This window comes from Aethalodelphis obliquidens, unplaced genomic scaffold (genome assembly GCF_003676395.1).
Source record: "Aethalodelphis obliquidens isolate GAN/ISIS:26980383/991018 unplaced genomic scaffold, ASM367639v1 scaffold12, whole genome shotgun sequence".
Lineage (NCBI taxonomy): Eukaryota > Metazoa > Chordata > Mammalia > Artiodactyla > Delphinidae > Aethalodelphis > Aethalodelphis obliquidens.
The window spans coordinates 24,699,618-24,724,418 of record NW_020837956.1 but is presented as its reverse complement, the minus strand read 5'-3'; the positions used below and the strand labels follow the sequence as shown (position 1 = coordinate 24,724,418).

Sequence of the window (24,801 nt, the reverse complement as noted above, 5' to 3'; positions counted from 1 at the left end):
TATTTTATTATGCTTATGTCTCTCTCCCCACTGCAAGTTCCTTGAGGGTAGACACCAGGTCTTAACCTACAGTTTAGAGGTGTTTATGACTGACTGAATGGGTCAGTCATTTACTTCACATTTGCTGCCATAAAATTTCTTTCCAAGGAAGACATTTGACATATTCATTGATGCCTACTTGAAACATGAGTGTACAGTCTGTTTAAAAATCCTGTTCCCTCCACAGAGAACATGCAATGTTAAATCTTCTATTCAGTCCCCCGTTTTTTAAGTTGGCGTATATTTCCAATCTCTTTTTCAGTAGAGAAATGTGTATGTGTATTTTTCTTCTCTCTTTTAACCCCATAACCTCTTAATCGTTTTTTTGGCTTTGCAGGCTTTGGATGGATTTTTCTTTGTTGTGAACTGTGAAGGGAGAATTGTATTTGTGTCAGAAAATGTGACCAGCTACTTGGGTTACAATCAGGAGGAATTAATGAATACCAGTGTCTACAGCATACTGCATGTGGGTGATCACGCGGAATTTGTGAAGAATCTGCTACCAAAATCGTTAGGTAAAAGGAATGTGTTTTTTCAAAGAATGTGAACTCTCTATAGCTTCCCTTCACATAATATATATAATTATTATTATTGTATTTATAATATATAGTATTATACTAATATATATAATATACTAAAAATATTTTAAAATTTAATTTCAGCCTGAGATTAAATATGAAGGAGGAGTGTCATCAAATAGCTGATAGAGAGCATTCCTTTTATCCTCTTCCTCTAGATTATGCCACAATTATGTGACAGTGTTAGGAGGCAGAGCAGTTAGTTGCCTTGCCACAAAAAGCTTCTGCTTGGAATTCCCTTTGTTTTCAATTTTAATTATGTACAAGGAAGAGACAAATGTATATAGTGTATCCTACCACCTTGCTCAAAGAAAAGAAAAAGAAGGAGGGAGGAAGGGAAGGAGAGAGGAAAGAGGGTAAGGAGGGAGGAAGGAATACCCTTCATATTACATATGTATTAAAATTAACATTTTTGGATGTGAGTGGTTTCAACTCAGTAGTTCTAAGTATGGTTGGATGGGTTGTTCACTGCTATAGGAGCCTAGCTGAGAGTATGGATGGGGCCTGATTTCCAGCTTGTGTTCTATGAACTAAGCCACATGCCTAGTCTTTAGCCTGTATGTGCTCCAAAAGTTGGGGGAGAGTCTTGGCTAGAAATCCTATGTAACTAAACGAAACATGCAAATAAAATGTTATCCATAGCTCTTAATTTTCTATGTTGTTCACTCAATGAAGTGGAAGCCTGTTTCTTCTTTGAAAAGAGTAGTATGTGTTTATAGTAACTGGAAGCCTGAAACAATTGTTCCTCTTAAAATCGCTAGTTTGATACTTGAGTTACCAAGGGGTCTTAATGTGTTATAGAATTTTAGAGTGTAAGTGACTTTAGAGATAATACAAGTGGATTCCTTTATTTTAAAGACAAGGCAAAGATTAAGCCATTAACCCAAAACTCACAGCTAGTTCAAAGATGAACCAAGACTCCTTACTCCAGTATAGGTTTGTTTCCATGATTTCCTCTAACAGTTATAGAGTGATGAGATAGTAAAAAGGAAGGAGGTTCAACGGTGAGGCTATGGTAAGAAATCTGTTGGGAATGGGGAGAGAATAGCTGAAAAACCCCTCTGACTGCCACCATGGTTTGAATATAACATTGTAACTGGGAAATGGTGACGTGCCACACAGTGATTCTCACTTGAAATGTATAGTTATCTTCTCTATAACTGAATTCACTTCTCTTATACTGAATCAGGTAACATTTCTGTTTTAACAGTCATTTTTATGTAATGATTACCCACCATATTCAAGGCATTGTAGCTTGCAGACTGTGCAGATAAAATAAAGAGCAAGAAAAAATGATTTAAGAAACCAAGACTGGTCTCTGTATATTCTAAATATTTTTTTTGAGTCACATTTGAAAAACTTTGACTCCTCCAACCAAAAGGGTGCACACACACACAAGCCATCCTTAAGCATCCATGCCTACCAGGTTAAAACCCTTGCCTAACAACAGACCTGTGATTTTCAGTCATTTTTTTCATTGCCAGGGTATAACAGGAAACAAGTGGAAAAGCTCATTAATTAACTGCTGTAAAATTCTGAGCAAAAGAGCAATAAGCTATTAACTTTTTAAAGCTATTAATTTTTAATTTTGTCTTTATCTGTTTATAAAAGCTGTTAGTGAATTAAGGTATTTGTAAGACCTTATCTTTGAGGGAGGAAATCCTATACAATTTCTTGCAAATTTTACATTTTTCTAATTGGTAAACATTTAGCTTTGCTAAGGAAGATTAAGTATCCTATTCCCTCAGGATAATGTTGGATCTGAGGAAGTCTGTCTTTTAATCTGAGTAGCTAATTAAGCAGATGAGTAAAGGTATGTCTTTTGTATCTTCACAGTTTGTACTTTTTCACCTTTTTCACAGGCATATAATCAATTTTTTTTTCACAGTGAATGGAGTTCCTTGGCCACAAGAGGCAACACGACGAAATAGCCATACCTTTAACTGCAGGATGCTAATTCACCCTCCAGATGAGCCAGGCACCGAGAACCAGGAAGCTTGCCAGCGGTATGAAGTAATGCAGTGTTTCACTGTGTCACAGCCAAAATCAATTCAAGAGGATGGAGAAGGTAAAAACAAAGGGTGATTTTAAGGTGTTTGACTGCTTTTTCCATGGTTTTAGGAACAGAGAGGAAATTGATTATAAACTGCCTTCTTCAGATAGTATTTTTGGTTATTATATTATATAGCATAGTGGCTATTCAATTTGCTCTGTATTTCTTAATACTTAAGAAAAAAAATTGCTAACATCTAGAATTACCCATTTAAAATGCCCCCAAATCCTCAGTTTTAAGCTGACATTCCCACTAAAATGTCAAATTCAAACCAACTTGCTGCCTAGAAATAAGAGCTGTAACTCACTGCTGCCAGTTGGAAATGTACCAAATGCAGCAGGCTGTTGAACAGCTCTGATTTTTAGAAAGTTTCAAGCTTAGAGTGTATGGAACACTGGAGAATAGAGTTAGTATTTTTGAGGCCATACAAGGTAATTTATAAGGAGAAAGCTTCTGAACAGATGAAAACACAGCTGAAGCTCTAATATGAACAGGGTATGAACATGGTATTAGTTAAATTTGTTACAGTGGATGACTTTTCCATGCAAGCTTAAACTGAGCTAAGTTAAGAACACCACAAATTGGAAATTGGAGTAAGGACTAGGGAAGGTAGCAGCCGAGAAGTCAGATGCAAAAAGGCCGTGTATGTAGTGGGTCTCACCAGGGAATGGGCGCCACAATCAACTGGGCACTTCTTACAAAATACACATGCAAGCCTGTCTTATATGACTGAAATTCTTATTTAGTTGTGTGATATTGCGTGTAACCTCTTAAAAAAATTTGGAAGTGGGACTTGCAAAAAAAATTACAGATCCTAAAAACATAGAAGTCCTCTGTCAAAGGCAAAATAATGCTTCTTCAGAAACAGTTAAATGTTTTTTTCATATGATAAATTATTATCTGCACAGTGGTTATAGGAATGATCTTTGTAGCCATTAATGAATATAGGAAACAGACTAAAAAACTGTATTTTATAAACCACTATGTTGCTTAAATGTAGCCAAAACTACTTCTTCAAGTTGTTATCATCCAAGTACTTGAGATGCATCAGTCTCCGCTAGTTTATGTAAGAACATTCAATGGGAAGGGATAATTTATTCTAACTAGATCTCTATCTGGAGCTGCCAGTTTTTAGTTGTGAGCAATTTTATTTCTAATATTATACTATTAGATCAGAGTGACTCCAATATTGTGTCAGATCATATAACATGTACTGTTTTTATAAAAACCATTAATGGCAGGTGGTAGATGTGAACCGCTTGCTACCCTCTTTCCTTCAATTTCCCCTTCTTGTTTTGGGCAGATTTCCAGTCATGTTTGATTTGTATTGCACGGAGATTACCTCGGCCTCCAGCTATTACGGGTGTAGAATCCTTTATGACCAAGCAAGATACTACAGGTACTAGCTGCAAAGTTCAGAATGTTCTCTCAGTATTAATGATGTGACTATGCCCTTAAAACTAACTGTGTCCCTCTGTTCTCTGCTGTTCAGCTTCTGTTCACTAGTCCTGTACAGAAAACATTTCCAATGTGGTCTTGATTCTGTGCATTTTAGATACTGTCATCATTGTTATGGGAGGGTGCTGGGGAGAACATTATTTTGTAATTATGCACATGTTTATATTCTGATTATAAATTATTTTTCATAATCTATGGAAAGAAATTTGGCAATGTAGATATTAATGTATTTATTTATAAACAGATACAAAGAAGTGGTTTTAATATTGTGCATAAATGTATCTGGCTATTTCTTTTTTCCTTTATTCTCTGTCTTTAAATTTATTCAGCACATACTGATTGAATTCCTAGAAGTGCCTGTCACTACGTGTGATTGCTCAGGGTATACCTGATTGAGCAAAAAGCAATGATATAATTACAGATTTGTACTTTTTTGATGGAAAAGGTGTGAAATGGTATAAGGGAAGCTAATAGGGAGGTCCGATTTTAAAATTAGCTGGTTAACAGAAGGCCTGTCGAGCTGATATCGCGCCCCTAGGCCCCAAAGGATGAGGCTGTGCCAGCTGTGCAAAGTGTGGGTGTTGGAAGGGCACGTTGGGCATGGGGCATGGTGCAGGATGGGTGCTCCTGACTGAGGAGACAGAGCTGCAAAAAGCCCTAAGACAGAGGAGTATGTTAGAACTGGAAGAAGGGCAGTAGAGCCACAAAGTGAGTAATAGTGAGCATACCTGAAAATAAGCCCTTCTTTTTAAAGGCCTACTTCAGATTTGATTTTCAGCAAAAACAAGTTGTTACTGTTCTTTATAATTTATAAAGTATTTCTCATATACTGTTTAATCTTTTTTGATAATTTTTAAAATTTCTTAAATTTTAAAAAATTTTTGGCTGCACCATGTGGCATACAGGATCTTAGTTCCCTGACCAGGGATCAAACCCGTGCCCACCCCTGCAGTGGAAGTGCAGAGCCTTAACCACTGGACCACCAGGGAATTCCCCTATATTGTTTAATCTTATCTTCACTTTGTCATGTTAGGTTTTCATACTTTTACATCAATCAGAATTGTATATGTATTACTTACCACTCTAGTCTTAAAATAAAGATAGATACTACAGATAGATTTTTTAGCAGACCAAGATTTAAAAAATCATTTCTACTAAATTTTATTCTTTGTGAAAGTTTAGTTTTAATGTACTTTTTCACTTTACCATTATTTACAAGATCCTGTTACAATATTTATTAATTTTTTAGTCCCAGAAGTCTAATATTCCTGTGTTGTGTGCTTTATTCTTGTGTTCTTAAAGATAAACTCCCAACTGCTCTTACTAAAGAGTAGGTTAGGGATAAATTAGGGCAGAAAATATTGGTTTGGCTAAAAAGTTTGTTCAGGTTTTCCGTTACATCTTACAGAAAAACCCGAATGCACTTTTTGGCCAACCCAATAGAATATAACAAAGAGAATGTCTAGGAGCTTGATATCTAAGGGTAGTAATGATCAGTTTACTACCCTTACAGCATCTGTTACAGTAATGATCAATTACTACCCTTACAGCAACAATTACAGCATCTAAGGGTAGTAATGATCAATTCCCATACCTTTATTCATTCACTTTTTGAGTCTACCATGTACACGTTCCTTTCCACTTTCCACCGATGAACAACACTGGAAAAATTTAATAAACCCTTACTGAAAATCCAAAATATTATTGCATGAAGGAAAAATAGGGTCTATTAAAAAATATAGCTGGTCTTTTGTGTCAGTAAAACCAAACAAGGGTTTGAGAGATAGCAGAATAAAAGCCTGTTGAAAAAGGGTGATGGTTAGGCCACAGAATAAATGTTGGAGACAAGGGAGGCCTAAAAATTATGAGGATAATTTAGGAACAGTATATTTCAGCTTTTCCTCATATTGCATTTCTATAAATTGAATCCTAAATTAGATTGTTTTAAAGAAGACTGTATTTTTCCATAGGAACAATGTTATAACTGGTAGTTTTGTTTCTGACCAAGGACCCAGCATTAAAATCTTAGATATACTTGATTTTAGAATAAATTTATAAAAATTAAAAAATTAAGCTCTGGATCATAAAGTAATTATAAATCTAGAGGGAACCTCAGAGATTACAGAATCTAGCCCGTCCATTTTAAAAATGAGGGAATGGTGACTTTTCTAAAACCAGGCAGCTAATTGCTGAGGGCAGACATCTTTAGGCCCTAATATAGAACTCTTTATATTGCATTGCCTTCCACCGACGCACTATTTAAAGGGCATCACTGTACTGCACACACTTCTTACACAGAAGATACCAGAGAAAATATAAAGAAAATAGAAAGATGCCAGAAAAATATGAAGTATTCTTTTATTTTTAACATCTTTATTAGAGTATAATTGCTTTACAATGGTGTGTTAGTTTCTGCTTTATAACAAAGTGAATCAGTTATATATATGTCCCCATATCTCTTCCCTCTTGCATCTCCCTCCCTCCCACCCTCCCTACCCGACCCCTCTAGGTGGTCACAAAACACAGAGCTGATCTCCCGCTGCTTCTACCGCTGCTTCTCCCGCTGCTATGCGGCTGCTTCCCTGAAGTATTCTTAAAATGTAAAATTAGCATCATATCATAGAGTTGATTTAGATAAAAAATAATAAACAAGCTATAATAAGTATTAGATATTTAATTCCTTAAGTTTTAGTAGTGCTTTCAACTCTACATGGAGTGGTTCATGTCCCTTAAAAAAAAGAAGTTTTCTACCAGGAAATGTTGAACAGTGGTTTATTTGTTTGGTTGGTTGGTTAAACTTTCGTCTAGCAAGGAGAAGTATTCTAAATCAACCTATTTATGACTCTCTTCTAAGATACTCATTGCATTACTGATCATTTGTTACCATTACTGATAATTTAATCACTTTCTCCCGTCCAGTCCCACAATTACAGATGTCCTTGCTGTCATGTGGGTTAATACTGACCTTGAACACATAAACACAACCATACATTGCCTCGCTTAGTCACTGCATATGAGGAGTATTATTGCATTTGAAGATTATATAACAGTGGATTCTCTGCTGTAACGAACTCTTAGTCTCTTATATGATGAGACAAAGATTGAATGATTAAAACTCTTAGAAAATCCGAAATTATCTGTAGTTTCAATTACAGTGTTCATCAGGTTTTCCCCAAACTGTTCTAAAATAACAAAAATTCCCTCATTTAAGTTTTAATTTATTTTCTTTCTACATTTATGCCAAGACTTGGGTGACAACCTGATCAGACATACTTGGTTATATTAGATTCAAGACCCTACGTTAAAGAGGTCTAATAAATACTTTATTTCTAAACAAACCAAGAGAAATATATAAAGAAAGGATTAGTTAAAATGAAGAGGCACAAACAGTACAATAGATTTGAGTTGATTGTGTGAAAAAAGGGAAGATGAGGAAAAGACAACCAGGCGTTCACAGAAGAGGAAACTTGAGTGGTGAATAAACATGAAAAATATTCAACCTCATTAATCAGGGAAATACAAAGTTAGACCATAACCATTTTTCAGCTACTAATTGTAAAAAATAAAGAAGCCCAACAGTACCAAGTGATGGAATGGATGTTGGATTAACAGTAACTCTTACATAAGTTTCTGGAAAACAGTTCAATATTATAAATTTGAACATTCACATAACCTGTGACTCAACAGTTCTATTCCTACATATGTACTCTAGAGAAACTGTTACACACATGCACGAGGGAAAATGTGAAAGATATTCATAGCAGTATTGATTGTAATGACAAAAAACTGGGAACAATCTAGATAGACAGGAGAATATAAAGACAGAGGGATGTGACAAGTGAGGAGTACACACATAATTGAATAATATTGATGATATTGGTAATGTTCAAGTTTTGAAGTTGGATGGGGCTTTGTAAGTTTTCATCTTATTAATCTAATTCTTAATTTATATATATATATATACACACACACACACATATATATATATATATCTTACCAATATTACTTTGTGTGAATATAAGATTGCATTAAAAATAAAACAGATCTGAATAATCACAAACTGGATTAATTGGCTCCTGATTAAGAAATAATTTGCCTGAATTCTTCCATAGTCATTTAGGAAACTTGTTCAAATGTGATAACAATGTCAAATCACCACTAAATTTTATAAAGCGTATGTTCTGTTTGCAGAATGCCTAGCAGATCTTAATGTTCTCACTTATCTTTTTCTGATTGTCCTTTTTTTGCCTTCAGTCTTTATTCTTAAATGCAATATTGTCTATAGCCCAAGAGGAGGTAGGAAAGGAAAGCCTTCCTTACTTTCTCATATTCTCTTCACTTAATTATTGGAAATTAATTTAAACCAAAATAATATATTTCATCTCTGCCTCCCATCCCCAATAAGTGATCCAGTCATTAGTATATGTAGAGAGCAGGATCCAAAGAGCAAGCCAGAGGAGTTTGACCTACATTAGTCTCTGCAACTTCAGGTCTTTATGATATGACTTTACTACTTGATTGGTATTGAATTTTAGGATATAATATAACGCACTCCAAGGCAAAAACAGTTTTGTAATATCATGTCACTGATATATTCCGTTACCATATGTTATAAAAATTAATAGTGCTTTTGTCCATTAAACATTTGAGAGGTGGCAGAATATTTTTTAGATGCAGTTGTTAGTTTTGAAACACGAATGACTTGTATCAGGAGGCTATCATAAATGTAAACTTTCATTCTTTGTATAGGTAAAATCATCTCTATTGATACTAGTTCCCTGAGAGCTGCTGGCAGAACTGGCTGGGAAGATTTAGTGAGGAAGTGCATTTATGCTTTTTTCCAACCTCAAGGCAGAGAGCCATCTTATGCCAGACAACTATTTCAAGAAGGTAAGGTTTTTCTCTCTCAGCTATTTTCATTAACCTTGCTCTTTATTAATATTGAATAATTTATATAGAATTTATGGCTTGATAAGTATTTTTTCCAAATTACAGTTTTTGCAATAATCAGTTTTAGGAAGGAAGAAGTGGGTAAGCAAAGTAATTCATGAGTGGATCCTGAATTTCGGGATGCACATTTTAAAAAACAGGATATCATGTGGTGGTCACTCACTCATTCATTCATTCATGCATTCAGCAGACACGTATCGAGTTCCTCACATACATAGAACACTATGTAAGGTGCCAGGGATTCAGTGATGACAAAGCAGGGTTTTGCCCTCCAGGAGCTCAAAATCTGTTAGGAGGATATATGACAGTTTTAAAGATCAGTGTGGCCTGGGCTGTAAAAGAGGTATAACAAAAGAAGAAAAAAATTAATTCTGACTTGGAGAATCAGGGATGGCTTTAGAGAGGAAGTGATATTTTTGTCTGGCTTTTGACGATCACTCCCAGCAGAACGGGCATGTCAGAGGGCTTCTAGATAATACAGATCTATATCATGCATGTTTACTTCATGACTGTTACAGTACCTGACTCAGGTTGAAGTTTCAAGTTAAAAATATGTCATATGAAATTATTAATTAATAATTGAATAACTGCTGTGTCATAGTAAGTACTATGGGAATATGAAACAAGTATATTCCCTGCCCTTAAGGAACTTAACAGTATTATAGGAAAGATAGGGAAAATTAACTGAGAGTGAAAGCCAGAAAGTTTGTAAAGATTCAGAGATTAGGGGTTTTGATATATTTCAAAATATTGTCATGTAATTATGGTAGCCTAATACATCTTTCCCAGTGTAATTTGTTCTGTAATCTCTAAGTAAATAGTTTGTCTGGAAAGAGACTTTTTGTTTGGCTATTCCTGAAAAACAATTTTTAAAATATTTTTCATTATTCCATCACCTTTCTTAATTTTAACATTTTCCCGTTAGGTTTCTTAAGTTTACAGATGATTTTCCATTCATTCCATTTTAGGTCAGCTACTTCCTAATGGTATGTGAAGGAAGCAGCTTGACTTTTTTTGTTTTCAGGAAGCCATCTGTATGAATCTCACTAGTCTGTTTACTTCTGGGACAGCTTCCTACAGACTAATGGTTCTTCAGTTGGCCTCTTACTAGACTGTTATCATCCCCAAAGATGGTATTTCAGTGGATATGACCAAGAAGTTCCCCAGGCAATCCTGAAGTGCAGTCAGGTTTGGAAACCATTACAGAAAGCAGTTAATGCCATCCGCTGGTTACAAACTTTGTGACTCCCTCTACTAGCAATAGCACTTGACTTTTGCATAAGTGGGAAACTCAGAGCACTGTCTTCACTCATTGCCTAAAATGCTGCAGTATGTGATACTCTTCTCTTTGATTTTTGCCTTAACTTTATAAGTTGAACCTTCCAAGGCTTTCCTTAAAAGACTTTCAGTTTTATTTGCCTATAATTTATATACATTTTGGCCAAGGCAAAGCAGGTCTAGATTATTGTCTCATTGTCCAAATGCCTAGGCTGCCCATAGATGTGATTGAGCCATGGTTTAAAGTATGTGTTTCTAAACCATTGGAACTCTCTATAAAATAGATGGATTAAAGTATAATAAGTAACTAACCTATCATTAACATATGAAGTAAAACAATTTAGAGAGAAATGTAAAGAAATATAATTCAACACCTCTTCTCCATTACTCGTCTTAATGTCCTTTTCTTGTACTTTTTTTAGAAAAAAAAAAAATTCCTCAATAGAAATAACTTTTTTTCTCAGAATTAAATTGCCCAGAATTCACATGACTGATTCTAGTGTTTTGGAGATTCTGGACATCCTGGTAAACAGCGTTCATGAATCGAGCACATCTTTTTCTTATATGTTATATTCAGCAGTCAAGTTATATTCAGCATCAAGTTTGAGAACCACTGGTCTATCAAGAATGGAGAGAGATGTAAATAGCATTTGCAGTTTCCTTGCTGCCTCTGCACTTAGGGACAGTGTAAAAGAATGAAACAAATTATGCCACTATATCCTCGATTTTGTGTAAAACTTTTAAAATGTAAAACCTCTACAGTAATTGATATTTAGGCAAGAAAATTTGTCCTCCGTCTTTTTTCCTGCCTTTAACTTACCTTTTGAAGGCAGCAGCTGGTATAAAATCCTAATATGCATTAAAAATTTAAGTTCTTACTTTTTAAGAAATATTACCTAAATATGTGGCTTGCTCAGTGTTTAATTGCAAGTTTTCATTCTTCGACTTTGAAAACGAGATTAAACGTTAGTATTTGTGTGAAAAAAAAAAGATTTAAGTTCTTAGCTTAGTTTTTCAGCTGCTTTTGACAGACAGCTCACGGACTGCTTTTAAAGGGTGTTGACCATTTTATTTTCCAGAATCAAATTTGAAAACATTTCAGCCAAAGAATATTGTGGGAGCATTCAGGATGAACTAGATTAAAGCAGTTGTTCTCCATTGAGACTGGAGGGAAAATGGGTATCAGGACCACCTGAGGAATTTTTTAAACTGGGAGGAAGTTCATAAACGTATATAGTTTAGAAAAGCTTCCTAAGTTCTGTTCAATTCAGAATCATTCTTTTAGAGAATAGTCTAGGTTAAATGCTTCCCTAAGGTCCCTGATAAGATTCATTTGGGGCAGTTGTTAAACCAGATTTCTGGACTCCACCCACACTACTGAACCAGAGTCTATAGTCTAAGATGTTTTATTACAGAAAAGTTTGGAAAACATAAACATAGGTTCCACAAGATATTAATAGCTATAACTAGGAAATGATATTTCATGCTGAATTAAATATGGGAAATATTTCAGTCTCCACTTTCGGGGATTCATAAGACATATTTAAGGTATTTAAGTTTCTGGGAAGTTCTACAATAAAGGTTCATGTTTGACTTTGTTACCCAGACTTATTTTTCCTCAGAATACTTTTTCCTGTAGCACATCTATTAGCACTTAAGGAGAGTAGTAGTCGTGGGAAATGTCGGGCTAGATAGCCTAGAAAAGTTTTATGAAAGTTTTATTATTTACCTATTATCAATAATGTAATGTAATGTCATTTGGATCGTTTCTTCTCTTTGAAAGATATCCATGATACATTGTTACATTAAAAAGTAGGCTAAAAAAAAAAAAAGGCTAAGAGGGGCTTCCCTGGTGGCGCACTGGTTGGGGGTCCGCCTGCCAATGCAGGGGACGCGGGTTCCTGACCCGGTCCGGGAGGATCCCGCATGCCGCGGAGCGGCTGGGCCCGTGGGCCGTGGCCGCTGGGCCTGCGCGTCCAGAGCCTGTGCTCCGCGGCGTGGTGGGGGGGTGGGGCCACGGCAGTGAGAGGCCCGCGTACCGCAAAAAAAAAAAAAAAAAGCAGGCTAAGAAAGCATGGCATATATAGTAAGATCTCATTCTTGTATATCTATTTATCCAATATTAGAAGGCTAACAAAATGCTAACAGTGGTTATCTCTGAGTGATGGGATTATACAACTTTATCTTTACTTACTCTTTGTTCATTTCTCTATTAACTTTATAATCACAAAATAAAGTTATTTTCATTAAAAAAATCATGAGACAGTTGGAAGGAGTTTGTAGTATCAATAAGTTTGGAAGTATTGCTATAAAACATAAGTTCCCATATGAATGATTAACCAGAATGTCCATGTTCTGTATAACAGAGTTAACTGAAAATCTTTTTTTTGTCTAACTTTATTAAAAATATTTAAAATATGAGTTTATTTTCCTTTTTGAGAAATTTCGGTATACTGAATAGAGTTTACACATTGGTGACTGAAAATCTTAGAGCATCTAGGGGTAATTTTTTTTTCTTAGTAACAATTTTTAAATTGCATTTTTTCTGCATATATCTAGGGAAATATCAAAAAGAAAGAGAAATCTCTTACAGCATTGATCTGTAGTACCCTGCCATACATTTTAAACCTGCCCAGTTGGTTAACATCAGTAAGGCATGCTTGTTGAGGTTATCTCAGCACCAAATTAGGTGGAGTCAAAAACCCAAATAGCTCTACTTCTATAGCTGCTGTGACCAGAGAAAACAGTTTCCTTTGCTCTGTTTCCTGGCTTTGTTGAGGCCTACTCTGGGGGGACAAAAGCAAAAACGATTGCCATTTTAAAGGTTCTTTGAAGAGTTTCTGGGGTGGCAGTAATACCACATCAATAACATCCCTCCTCACTAAGTGTTCTAAAAATTTTAGAAATGGACACAGGAATCAGAGATCAAAACCTGGGCAAACTAAATCAGGAAACAAAACCTGGTAAAACTAAATCAGAAAACAAGGTCAGGACCTGTGATCAAATGAAATTCCAAATAGTTTTGTTCAGGCACAGATCTTTCTTATGGGGAAAATTTGGTGTGTAGAACAGACGTTTAACCAACCAGTTCTGTAAAGAATTATGGCTCCCATGCTCATGTCTTAATTCAGAATATTAGATTGTTATGTAGGGTTGAAGCTATTAGTATAAATGGTATCTTGGGATTGGCTGAATGTGAGTATGACTCAGGACGTAGGTACTTTGGAAGCTGCTTATTTGTAGTTTGTTTTTTCTTTGGTATTTATTCAGGAAATATTCATTCAGTACCTGCTATGTACCAGGTTCCATGCTAGATGTTATCTCACAATAAGCTGGCTCCATTTTAGTGACAATGGGCAAAGGTTAATTTGCATTATTAAGTCCTAAACTTGTAAATGACAAAGTCAGAGTTCAAACCTAAATCTGATTCCTAGGCTTTTATGCTTTTCATTGACCTGTGCTGCCTTCTTTGTGCTGAGTCTTATTCCACACCTTATTATCGAAAATAAATAATCTAACTTCAAAACTTAAAGTGTAATAGTTTCCTGTATTAAGTTAGAAGGGATTCCCCAATTTTGGAATTTTCACTAGTTTAGATGTAGTCCTCCAAGTTAAGGAAGCATAATTACCAAAGGACCATTGATGGTTCTGTAATCCACAGTATCTTAATATTCCCATGTTAGCCTGAGTTTCTAGTTCTTTCTCACTTTAAAAGCATTGTGCAATTTCAATGGAGAGTGGAAAATAAGAATGGGACACAGTACTAGCCCTTACGTTTATTCTACCTGAAGAAGAAAAATAAGTGTATAAAAGGTTTTCTACCTCCTGTTCAAAGAGATATAGAAGAAATGTTTATGAAACAATGAAAAATAAGATTGGAAAGCAAAATGAAATCAGATTGTATGGAGCTGTACTGTCCAATATGGTAGCCACTAGCCACATGCAGCTATTGAGTACTTGAAATGTGGCTAGTGAGACTAAGGCACTGAATTTTAAATTTCTTTTAATTTTAAATTTAATTTACCCCGTCAATTTGCCACATTATGGAAGTGGCTGATGACTACCATATTGGACCGTCAGCTCAGTGGTGAAGAGCCAGAGAACGCTTTCCAGCAGAATGATCCTAAAGCGCAATAAAGTGTGATGAAAAAATAGACAAAATGGCATCAGCAAAATAATGTGAAATATCTTCTGTGTCTTATCTGGCCATTTATATATCTGTAGCTTTCTCAATATCCCAGGTTAATAATTATCTCAAAGTGCCACTTTTTTGTTGTAGTTGTGTTTTCTAAAATATATTATCAGAAGATATTAACAGTTGGGAATTGTTAATATATTTTTAAGGTTTTGTCGGAGCAAACATTTAACTTATATCCTTACACAGAAATTATCGGTTTTCAGTAAAGACTTTTTCATCATTTATTATTTCACTAGATACTAAATTTCTCCATGTGTTGTATTTGGTAAATGTGCCAGTGATTTGGCTGAAATTGCCAGGTGGGTAAGGAATTCTTGAAATTAACTTTATATCCTGGTTTTGGTACTTTGGGAGATTTATGTATGGCATAGATTTACAGCAGATTATGCCCTCTTCAGTTTATATGGTATACCCATGGCAATAAAGTAGAGCCTGCCTTCTCTTCACTTAAAGTAATACGTAGCTTCAAAAATTATTTATCAGTTGGTCATTTTGTCTTTCTCATATGTCTTTAAAGTGTGACTGAAGCCCTTTCTGAAATGTCTTTGAAAAATAGGACTAACATTTATTACAGGTTACATTATAATAGTCATTTGTGGTAGTAACCCTTGTATTTCAGTGGATATGATTCTTAACCTTGGTATAGCTGAGTCTACCTATTAAATCTTTCTCAAAAAAGAATTCTATTGTATTACTGAAACATCAGTGACATTTTCTTACTTAGTAGTCTGGTAGAGCCTTTACATATTTCATAAATATTTACCAGTAGAGTTAGAATTTTATCTGTTGTTAATAAAGTTTTAGGACAAAAGTAAACCGTGTTGTTTATACAGTGATTTGACTGCTTTAACCTAGTTTTTATTTTATATTAGTAATCAGTGGCTTTATCTTAATTTGCTTACTAAACTAAATTCAAACATCAAAAATAATATATATGACTATAATAATTTGACAAGTGGGGACCTTATCAATTCACATTCCTGAGTGAAAAATTAAATTTGAATTTCAGTTAAAGAGCTCTGAAAACTAATCAAAACTCAGAGGATGAATTTTATAGTATATTAATGACATCTCAATAAAGCTGTTTTTAAAAATCAGCCAGCCAAAGGTTGGGGGAGAGATTGTTAGAGATAATACTGAGAATGAGAGGGGAGAAAATTACTTCTTGGTATTTTTAATGAACACTTAATAAATTTAAGGAGCTGCCCCATTATAGGGAAAGATTAAGGTTGATTTTTGTGTGGTTTGTGGTTTCTTCATAATTGTAATTTCTGTGAGGAGGCACCCGTTCAAGTAGGACTAAATTAAAACTTGTCATCAGATTGTATATTTCACCCAGAATCATTTTTCCCCCTCAGATATCTGCTTTATCTGACTGTATTTAGAGTCTGAGCAGGCAGCAGTTAGAAGGGCATTTAAATGAAGTTCTAGGTAGAAATAAGGCTTGGTAACTCTCCTTTGCCCAAAGTATAAGTGTCAGAATTTTAACTAGGTTTCTCTTTTGTTTGAAACAGTGATGACTCGTGGCACTGCCTCCAGCCCATCCTATAGATTCATATTGAATGATGGGACAATGCTTAGCGCCCACACCAAGTGTAAACTTTGCTACCCTCAAAGTCCAGACATGCAACCTTTCATCATGGGAATTCATATCATCGACAGGTACTACTTATTTGGAGAGCTTCATATGAAATAAGTCAGTTCACATATCTCTTCTTAGAGAAAAAAGTTTTATATTCTTGATGGCAAGAAAACAAATTTTAAATTAGGCATTAAATTAGCATGATGAGTATATAGTTAATATATCCATACTGAGTTTTATAGTTCTGTCGCCTAACAATAGCTTTGTTGTTTAAAAAGGGAGACAGGAAAGGTGTGGCTGAATATATGCTTAAGGGGTAAAAACCAAAAATGTGGCTAAGAATTTCCAACTTTCCATATGTGAACTTATGGTCATAAAAGATTTGAGTTTATTAGTATTGTTATTTTTTAATTTTAAACGTGCTTTATTTTCATTAGGGCAAAACTCAGTGGCTCCTGAGTTCAAGTTGATAGCTTATCAAACTACAAATTATTAAACTATCCACTTAAGATTTTTTGAATGTCATTGCCTCTAATTTGTTCTCCTCTCAAAATATGTTTTGCACTATTATATATGGTAAATTCATGAAACCATTCTCTTATCCTATGAATTATTCAAAATCCTACATTTACAACTATTTAAAATTTAGCATTAAACAAAAGCAAAGACATTTTCCCTCACTTCATCTTTCTCTCATCTGATATATTTGCTTATGGGAACATGGTAATACCAGTCACAAATCTGTTGTCGTAATTATGGATTTGAGTAAAGAACTTGATGAAAATCTGAATTCAGTATTCTGCATTTTCTAATTTTAGTTTAATTTATGCTTGTGAGTGGAATTAGCACAGTTCTTTTTTTCATATTGTGATTTCTCTTTCAGAACATCTGCTATGTCTGCATGTCACCCTTTTTAATTTTTACATCAGTGACACAGTATTTTCCTTACCCAGTCTTCCTCTTTGGAGTTGAAATACTTAAAAGCTGTAACAAGGGAGTCATAAATAAATACCATAAATAAATACCAGAGAGGTGTGGAAAGTTTCTCTTTTAACTAAAAGTCTTATGTAGTGTTAATTATTTATATGAAATTTTGAAAAGTTTAAAAGTGCATATATTGGATTTTTTTCCAAGGCCAAGAAAGGTTTCTCTCCCATTTAACTGAAACCATTATCATATTTACAGGGTCTTAAGCACTATTGCCTATTAAGTGATGCTAATATTTCACAGTAGTACTAACAGTCCACTGCTTTTCTTAGTTTAAAGTGATACAGAAGCTTTTTACTTGATAGTTTGCTACATTAGTGAGATTAATGGTCTTGTTTTATAATATGCATTATAAAAATATTATAATGGAAAACAGTGAAGATCTTTGAATGTCTTTTCCTCCTCTAGGGAACACAGTGGTCTTTCTCCTCAAGATGACACTAATCCTGGAATGTCAATTCCCCGGGTAAACCCTTCCGTCAATCCTAGTATCCCTCCAGCTCACGGCGCGGCCCGTTCAGCTACATTGCCACCATCCAACAACAACGTGGTATCCACCAGAGTAAACCGCCAACAGAGCTCAGACCTTCATAGCAGCAGTCATAGTAATTCTAGCAACAGCCAAGGGAGTTTTGGATGCTCACCTGGAAATCAGATTGTAGCCAGTGTTGCCTTAAACCAGGGACAGGCCAGTTCCCAGAGCACTAATCCGTCTTTAAACCTCAATAATTCTCCTATGGAAGGTACAGGAATATCCCTTGCACAGTTCATGTCTCCAAGGAGACAAGTTAGTTCTGGATTGGCAACAAGGCCCAGGATGCCAAACAATTCATTTCCTCCTAATATTCCGACATTAAGCTCCCCCGTTAGCATGACAAGTACTGCCTGTAATAATAGTAACCGATCTTATTCAAACATCCCAGTAACACCTTTACAGAGTATGAATGAAGGACCCAATAACTCTGTTGGCTTCTCTGCCAGTTCTCCAGTCCTCAGGCAGATGAGCTCACAGAATTCACCTAACAGATTAAATATACAGCCAGCAAAAGCTGAATCCAAAGATAATAAAGAGATCGCATCCATTTTAAATGAAATGATTCAGTCTGACAACAGCTCTAATGATGGCAAACCTCTGGATTCTGGGCTTCTGCATAACAGTGACAGACTCTCAGATGGAGACAATAAATACTCTCAAACCAGTCACAAACTAGTGCAGCTTTTGACAACAACTGCAGAGCAGCAGTTACGGCATGCTGATATAGACACAAGTTGCAAAGAGGTACTGTCCTGCACAGGCACTCCCAGCTCTGCCTCTGCTAGCTCTTCAAGTGGTTCTTGCCCTTCCTCTCATAGCTCACTGACAGAGCGGCACAAAATCCTACACCGGCTCTTACAGGAGGGTAGCCCCTCGGATATCACAACTTTGTCTGTGGAGCCTGATAAAAAGGACAGTGCATCTACTTCTGTGGCAGTGACTGGACAGGTACAAGGGAACTCCAGTATAAAGCTGGAACTGGATGCTTCAAAGAAAAAAGAATCAAAAGACCATCAGCTCCTACGCTACCTTTTAGATAAAGATGAGAAAGACTTAAGATCCACTCCAAACCTGAGCCTGGATGATGTAAAGGTGAAGGTGGAAAAGAAAGAACAGATGGATCCTTGTAACACAAATCCAGCCCCAATGACCAAACCTGCTCCTGAGGAAATTAAACTGGAGTCACAGAGCCAGGTAGGTAATTCCTTGCTTCACAGAATGAACATTCCTAGTTATTTTTTTCTGTTCATTTATTTTATTCCATCCATAGACCATATTTGGATTCAGGCTATGTTTTGCCTATCCCTTGGGCATGTGTTAAAAGGTTAGTTTCAATGGTTGAGAAATTACGGGATGCCCTGAAAAGTTCTCTTTGGAACCTTGGAGGGCGACAATATTAATGTGGCATTCTAAGAAAGTAGATGTTTCTTTCTTTCTATAAAATTAGAGTTCACATCTTTGGAGGTTTAAAAAAATACCTTCCCTGCCCCCTCCTCCCATCTTCCCACCTATTAAATCCAACTCTTTCAGAATAGAACCTAGAAACCTGTATTTTAAAGACACTCCCCAGAGAACTCTGATATGTAACTACGTTTGGGAACCTCTGATGTAAATGAAATGAGAGAGAAATGTGAGGAGGTGGACAAAGCTGCCTAGTCTGGCTTGCTTTGCTATTTAATTTCCTTTGAAGCATTTTTAAAAGTCTGTTTCCTTCTCATCTGATTCTAACTGCCCTCAGTCCACAACCCCCATCAGAATAGGGACTTTGAGTATTCTGGGTAGTAGGGTATATAACATGCCCTGAAACAGAAGTAAATAACGAATAAACCTTTGCATAAATTGTTATGGATCAGGAACTTCTGTGTTTAGGCTGGGGTAGGGCATGGAGTGAAAAGTAATAGGCAGCTTCATTTATTGAATAATTGCTGTGGACTCTGAAGGAATTTAAGAAAAACAGAAAATGTGGTTCCTCCCTGCTAGGAGCTTACACATTATTTAGACAGAATATAGACATACATGAAATAGCTGAAAATGTATTCACAAAGCAGTTTATTAATAAGACTCTTCATTGTGAAACAAGATTCACACTTAGTACGTATAGGTCCTACAGTTTCTTGAGTCAGCTTTATTTTCTGCCCTCATCTCACAGAAGTCTCTCTCTTCCCTCAGGCATACTGCATTCTAGGCACATGGAAGCCCTTGCCATTCCTGAGATAAGCCATGTCTCTTCTAAGCATCTTCTGCCTTGCTCTCCTTTCTATGTCTGCTGAACTTCTACTCATCCTTCACAAACAATTCAGACATCATTTCTGTAAAGCCTTCCCCAGTAGCCTTAGTTAAACATTCCCTTCCTCTCCACTCTCATAGTGCTCTGTATTGTCTCTCTTTACTATAACACTATTTGGGTTATTTCTTTACGTGTGTGCTCTTTGAGAAGGCTGTCTCTTGGTACAACTAAACTAGTGCTGTGTTTCTCAGCTGAAAAACAGCTTTAAATAATAACTATGTTAAAACTCTCATGCTTTAAAATTAACTTTAAAAGTAACAGCTTTATAAGAAAATACCATTGTGTACAATCTTGGCACATCTGTTGTAGTGCACATGTACATGCATTTCTGCTGAGTTTATACCTGGGAGTGGAATTGCAAGATCGTAAAATATGTATGTGTTCATCTTTAGTAGATAATGCCAGTTTTCCTAGTGTGTGAGAATTCCTTTTAGTTGTTCCATATCCTTGTTAATACTTGCTGTTGTCAGTCTTTTAAATTTTAGCTGTTCTGGGGTCTGTGTAGTGATATTTTGTAGTTTTAATTTGCCTTTCCCTGGTAAACATTTATTGGTCATTTGGATTTCTTCTTTTGTAAATAGCCTGTTCAGGTGTTTTGCCCATTTTCCCAATATGTTATATTTTTCCTATTGACCTGTAAGAGTTCTTTATGCATTTTGGGTGTCCTTTATTGTTTACATATTTGCGGATATCTTCTCTATGTTGTGCCTTGCCTTTTCTTTCTCTTAATGGTGCTTTTTGTTGGCGTGAAGTTCTTCATTTTAACGTAGTCCAATTTGTCAGTTTTTTCCTTTATTGTTAGTACTTTTTGCATGTGCCACAAAAGACATGTTCAAAAATAGTCATAGTAGTTTAACTTGTATTAGCCAAAACCCAGAAAAACTCCCAAATCCATTACAGTAGAATTGATAAATATATTGTAGCATATTCATACAATGAGATACTATTCAGCAACAAAAACAAAGTGATCTATTGCTACTTGCGACAAGGTGTCTAAACTTCATAAATGTAACGTTAAGTGAAAGAAGCCACACTTTAAAAAAAAATACATGTAATTCTGTTACACAATCTAGAAAGAAATTTTTGTTGAAGTAAATAATGAAACCCAAACAGGTAGACGTTTTATGTTGATGAATTATCTTAAGGTAACCATAGTGGAATAATACTGTGAAATAAAGGTCAGTTTTCTCCTGTGCATAGCCACAGACAGATGTAGGAACTCCCTACCTATGCTAGAAGATATGTTTCTTATTCTAGTAAGTACTTAAGTGGGAAGTGACCTTTCTGGGATCTTTCAAGCTAATATTTATTAAAAACTTTCCCAAACTTTTAAAAATTATTTTAAAAAACAGTGTATGTTTTGCACCATCATAAAGTAAGCCGTTTTATAAAATTTTGAAAAATATGACAGAAGGTAATCACCCATGGTGCTATCGTCGTAACACAGTACTCTCGATATTTCTTTCCAGTTCAGTCTTTTTCCAGTGCATACATTTTATACAGAGATATAGTAGATAAGCACTATGTGTATGTTATCTTATATCCTGTAGTATATTAATATCATAAGTGTCCACATTTTGTTCCAGTGTTAGGTCCTGTTATTTCAGTGAGACCCCAATCTTTCTAATTCTTCTTTCTTCATTCTCTCATAGTCACACTCAATTCATATAGTTTAAAGGAACAACTTGTTTTCTACATTGTTTCAGGTGAAAGTGTAGAATATATTTCCTCTAACTTTGGTTTCCATTCTTAGTTTACAGCTGACCTTGACCAGTTTGATCAGTTACTACCCACGCTGGAGAAGGCAGCACAGTTGCCAGGCTTATGTGAGACAGAGAGGATGGATGGTGCAGTCACCACTGTAGCCATCAAATCGGAGATCCTGCCAGCTGCACTTCAGACCACCACTGCCAGACCCACTTCCAGGCTGAATAGTATGTGTTGGGGACAGAACTTCATTTTAAATGTTTAATGATAATATGGATTAGTGCTTTGTCTCTCATCATTATTGCACAGACCTTTTGTTTGTTGAGAGTGAAATATCTTTTCATTAATGCCACTATTAGTAATACACAGTTACTTTCAGACATATGAACTTCACTCATCATGTCTATTTTAAGTTATAGTATAACCTCTACTTTTTTGTAATTGATGTTAAGGTGAGCAGTTGATGTTAAGGAGAGCAATTTTGTGTTCTTACCCAAAGCATTCCACAGTAGGACTTTCAGAAATATAATATTGGATCAGATTATGTTTCCCAAAGTGTATTCCTTGAACACTAGTCCTATGAAAAAAAGGATTTTGTGCTAACATACACTGGGCAAATGCTACGTGACATATACACCATTCCTCTATTAAAATTCCATAGTGCATATTAAAGGTTTTAGGAAGTCCTGTGTTAGATGAACTAGTTTATGTATTTTAAAAATTGTTTTGCTTTATCTTTGTGCCAGTTTATTGTTTTTTAATTTAAAACAAAATTTTATACAATTTTTAAAGTTTACACTCCATTTACAATTATTACAGAATATTGACTGTATTCCCCATGTTGTACAATACATCCTTTTAGCCTTACAAGTTAAATTTAAAGATTTCTTTAATCCAGCATTTTCCACACTTTTCTTAATTATGGAATTCCTTTTCTCAAGTAATACATGTTACCCCACAGAATGAGTTTTTCATGGGCCACTGTTTAGGAGACATTTATGTTGAAATAGGTCATGACTCCTCTAGCCCATGGTAGCATTCTCCTACTTAAGAGACACTTTGAATAGTATACTTCCAATTCATGAAGATAGTTTTCACCCATCAAATTTTGAAGTTGAAAAAAATAGTGGTGATAATTCCATTGTGTGACCTTGAAAGTAAAGAAACTAACCAGCTCACTTTCAAAATTTGCCTGTCCCTCTTCTAATGGGACCAGATGTGGGCCTTGTTTATTTCAGTCTGACTACAGCTTTTAGCTGGCATGACACAATTCCCAAAAGCTTACCAAGATTCCAGACATCTGGAAAGAAAAATCTCAAGTCATCTCTGACATTTTTGGAAGCAGTTTTTCAGCTGACCAGAACACTAGATGAGAGCAGGAGCCTAGGTTCAAGTCTCATATTTCCCGTTTATTAATGGCAATACCTTAAGCACATGAATTTTCTGAGTATCATTCTCTTTATCTGCAAAATAAGAATTAGATGAAACAACTTCAGAAGTCTTCTAATTGAAATAGAGATTCCAGACTCTGGGATATCCGGCACAGTTGGGAAACAATGAGGTGTAAGGCTAAGAGTAGATAAAGTGAAAGTCTGCATATTGATTGGTTTCATCCTTGTCCTTCCCCTTCCAATGTGGGAGACTGGAGGGGTTATCTCAGGAGATACCAAATGGCCAGAAAGAAGATGTCTGGATGTTGGTATGTATGGGGAAATCCCTAAAATGCAAAGGTCATGCTACCATCTAAGCATCCAACAGTGAAGGCTACCAGCAGACACAAGCCTCACACTGAGCCTAACCAGTCAGTGTTTTAGAACACTGTGTCTGTTTAGAATAGACACAGCCAAAGATAATCAGGACTTTGAAGGAAGTCTGTAACTTGAAAGAGAGCAAACAAAACAAGGTCGATCTTAACTTTTTCTTCCCTGCTTTCTATACGTCTTTTGGTCTTTTTGTTCTTTCTGACAGCTTTTCTCAGCTTTATTTTCTGATATTTCTCTTGCAATTAAAAAATTTTGGATATCTAATTTCCAAAAATTCTTTCTTGCTTTTTGTCCCTTTTTTTCTTCCCATGTTATTCATGGATGAAATATCTTTTCAAAAATTTTTTAGTCCATACACTCATTGTATACTTCCCTGGCATACTCTTTTTTTGTTTGTTTGACAGGTCCTAGAAGATATACTTCAGCAAACAGGGAGAAAACCAAAAAAGAAAAACAGGGTCCAGGGGAAACAGAGGAACTGAAGGGAAGTCCAGGAATGATCAGCAAGATTAGAGAACAAGCAGTGTTGATTGGAGCAGGGGGCCTGAGTCCTCTGGAAAGGTGGCCTCCAAGGGAGAAATTAAATTTATCTCTTTGAGTTCATAGGAAATATTAATGATAGATTTATGTCAAAAATGTTGAAGCATCCAAAAAATTCTCCTAGAAAAGCAGGAAAATGAAAAAAAATAATTGTTAACTCCAGAGAAAAGAAATCATGATATAAGAAAGGATGTTTGAACATAGTACATGACATGACTTAGCAGTGAGTAATATTTGTGTAGTCGTAAGAATCTAAATATTAACTTTTTATTTTATAAAGAACTGTGATCTCTGTTAGGGAATTGAGGGCACAGGAGGTAATAAGAGAGGTGATGTGAGAGAACTAAAACCCCATCTATCATGATGGGGAGTCAGAAATCTAAAATGGAGATATTTTAGAAATAATTAGGCAAATGCTAAAGAAAACAGCTACACAAGCTGTGGATGGTTGCCTCTGTTGAAAGGGAAATAGTTAAAGGATCAGAAGGGGCAAGACAGGAAACTGCTTTTATTCATTAATAGGCCTTTCGGTCCTGACTTTTAAATTTATGTATATGTGTTAATTTGATGAAAATTAAAGTTAATAAAAATAGAAGGGGGACTTACCTGGTGGTGCAGTGGTTAAGAATCCACCTGCCAGTGCAGGGGACATAGGTCAAGCCCTGGTCTGGGAAGATCCCACATGCCACAGAGCTACTAAGCTCGTGCTCCACAACTACTGAGCCTGTGCTCTCGAGCCCACGAGCCACAACTACTGAGCCTGTGTGCCACAACTACTGAAGCCTGTGCACCTAGAGCCTGTGCTCCACAACACGAGAGCCACCACAGTGAGAAGCCTGCACACCT

The 24,801-nt window shown here is 35.7% G+C and overlaps 1 protein-coding gene across 6 annotated transcripts in view; it reads left to right on the top strand.

Moving 5' to 3' along the window:
- The window catches only part of NCOA1 (nuclear receptor coactivator 1), a 366,502-nt gene that overhangs the window by 281,981 nt on the left and 59,720 nt on the right, over window positions 1-24,801 (top strand). For all 6 annotated transcript variants that reach the window (XM_027113708.1, XM_027113710.1, XM_027113709.1 and 3 more), the window contains 7 exons: window positions 377-554; window positions 2,506-2,685; window positions 3,974-4,069; window positions 8,878-9,018; window positions 16,069-16,216; window positions 17,532-18,852; window positions 21,699-21,879. In XM_027113708.1, the coding sequence (XP_026969509.1) occupies window positions 377-554; window positions 2,506-2,685; window positions 3,974-4,069; window positions 8,878-9,018; window positions 16,069-16,216; window positions 17,532-18,852; window positions 21,699-21,879 (2,245 nt within the window). The remainder of the gene's footprint in view (window positions 1-376; window positions 555-2,505; window positions 2,686-3,973; window positions 4,070-8,877; window positions 9,019-16,068; window positions 16,217-17,531; window positions 18,853-21,698; window positions 21,880-24,801) is intronic.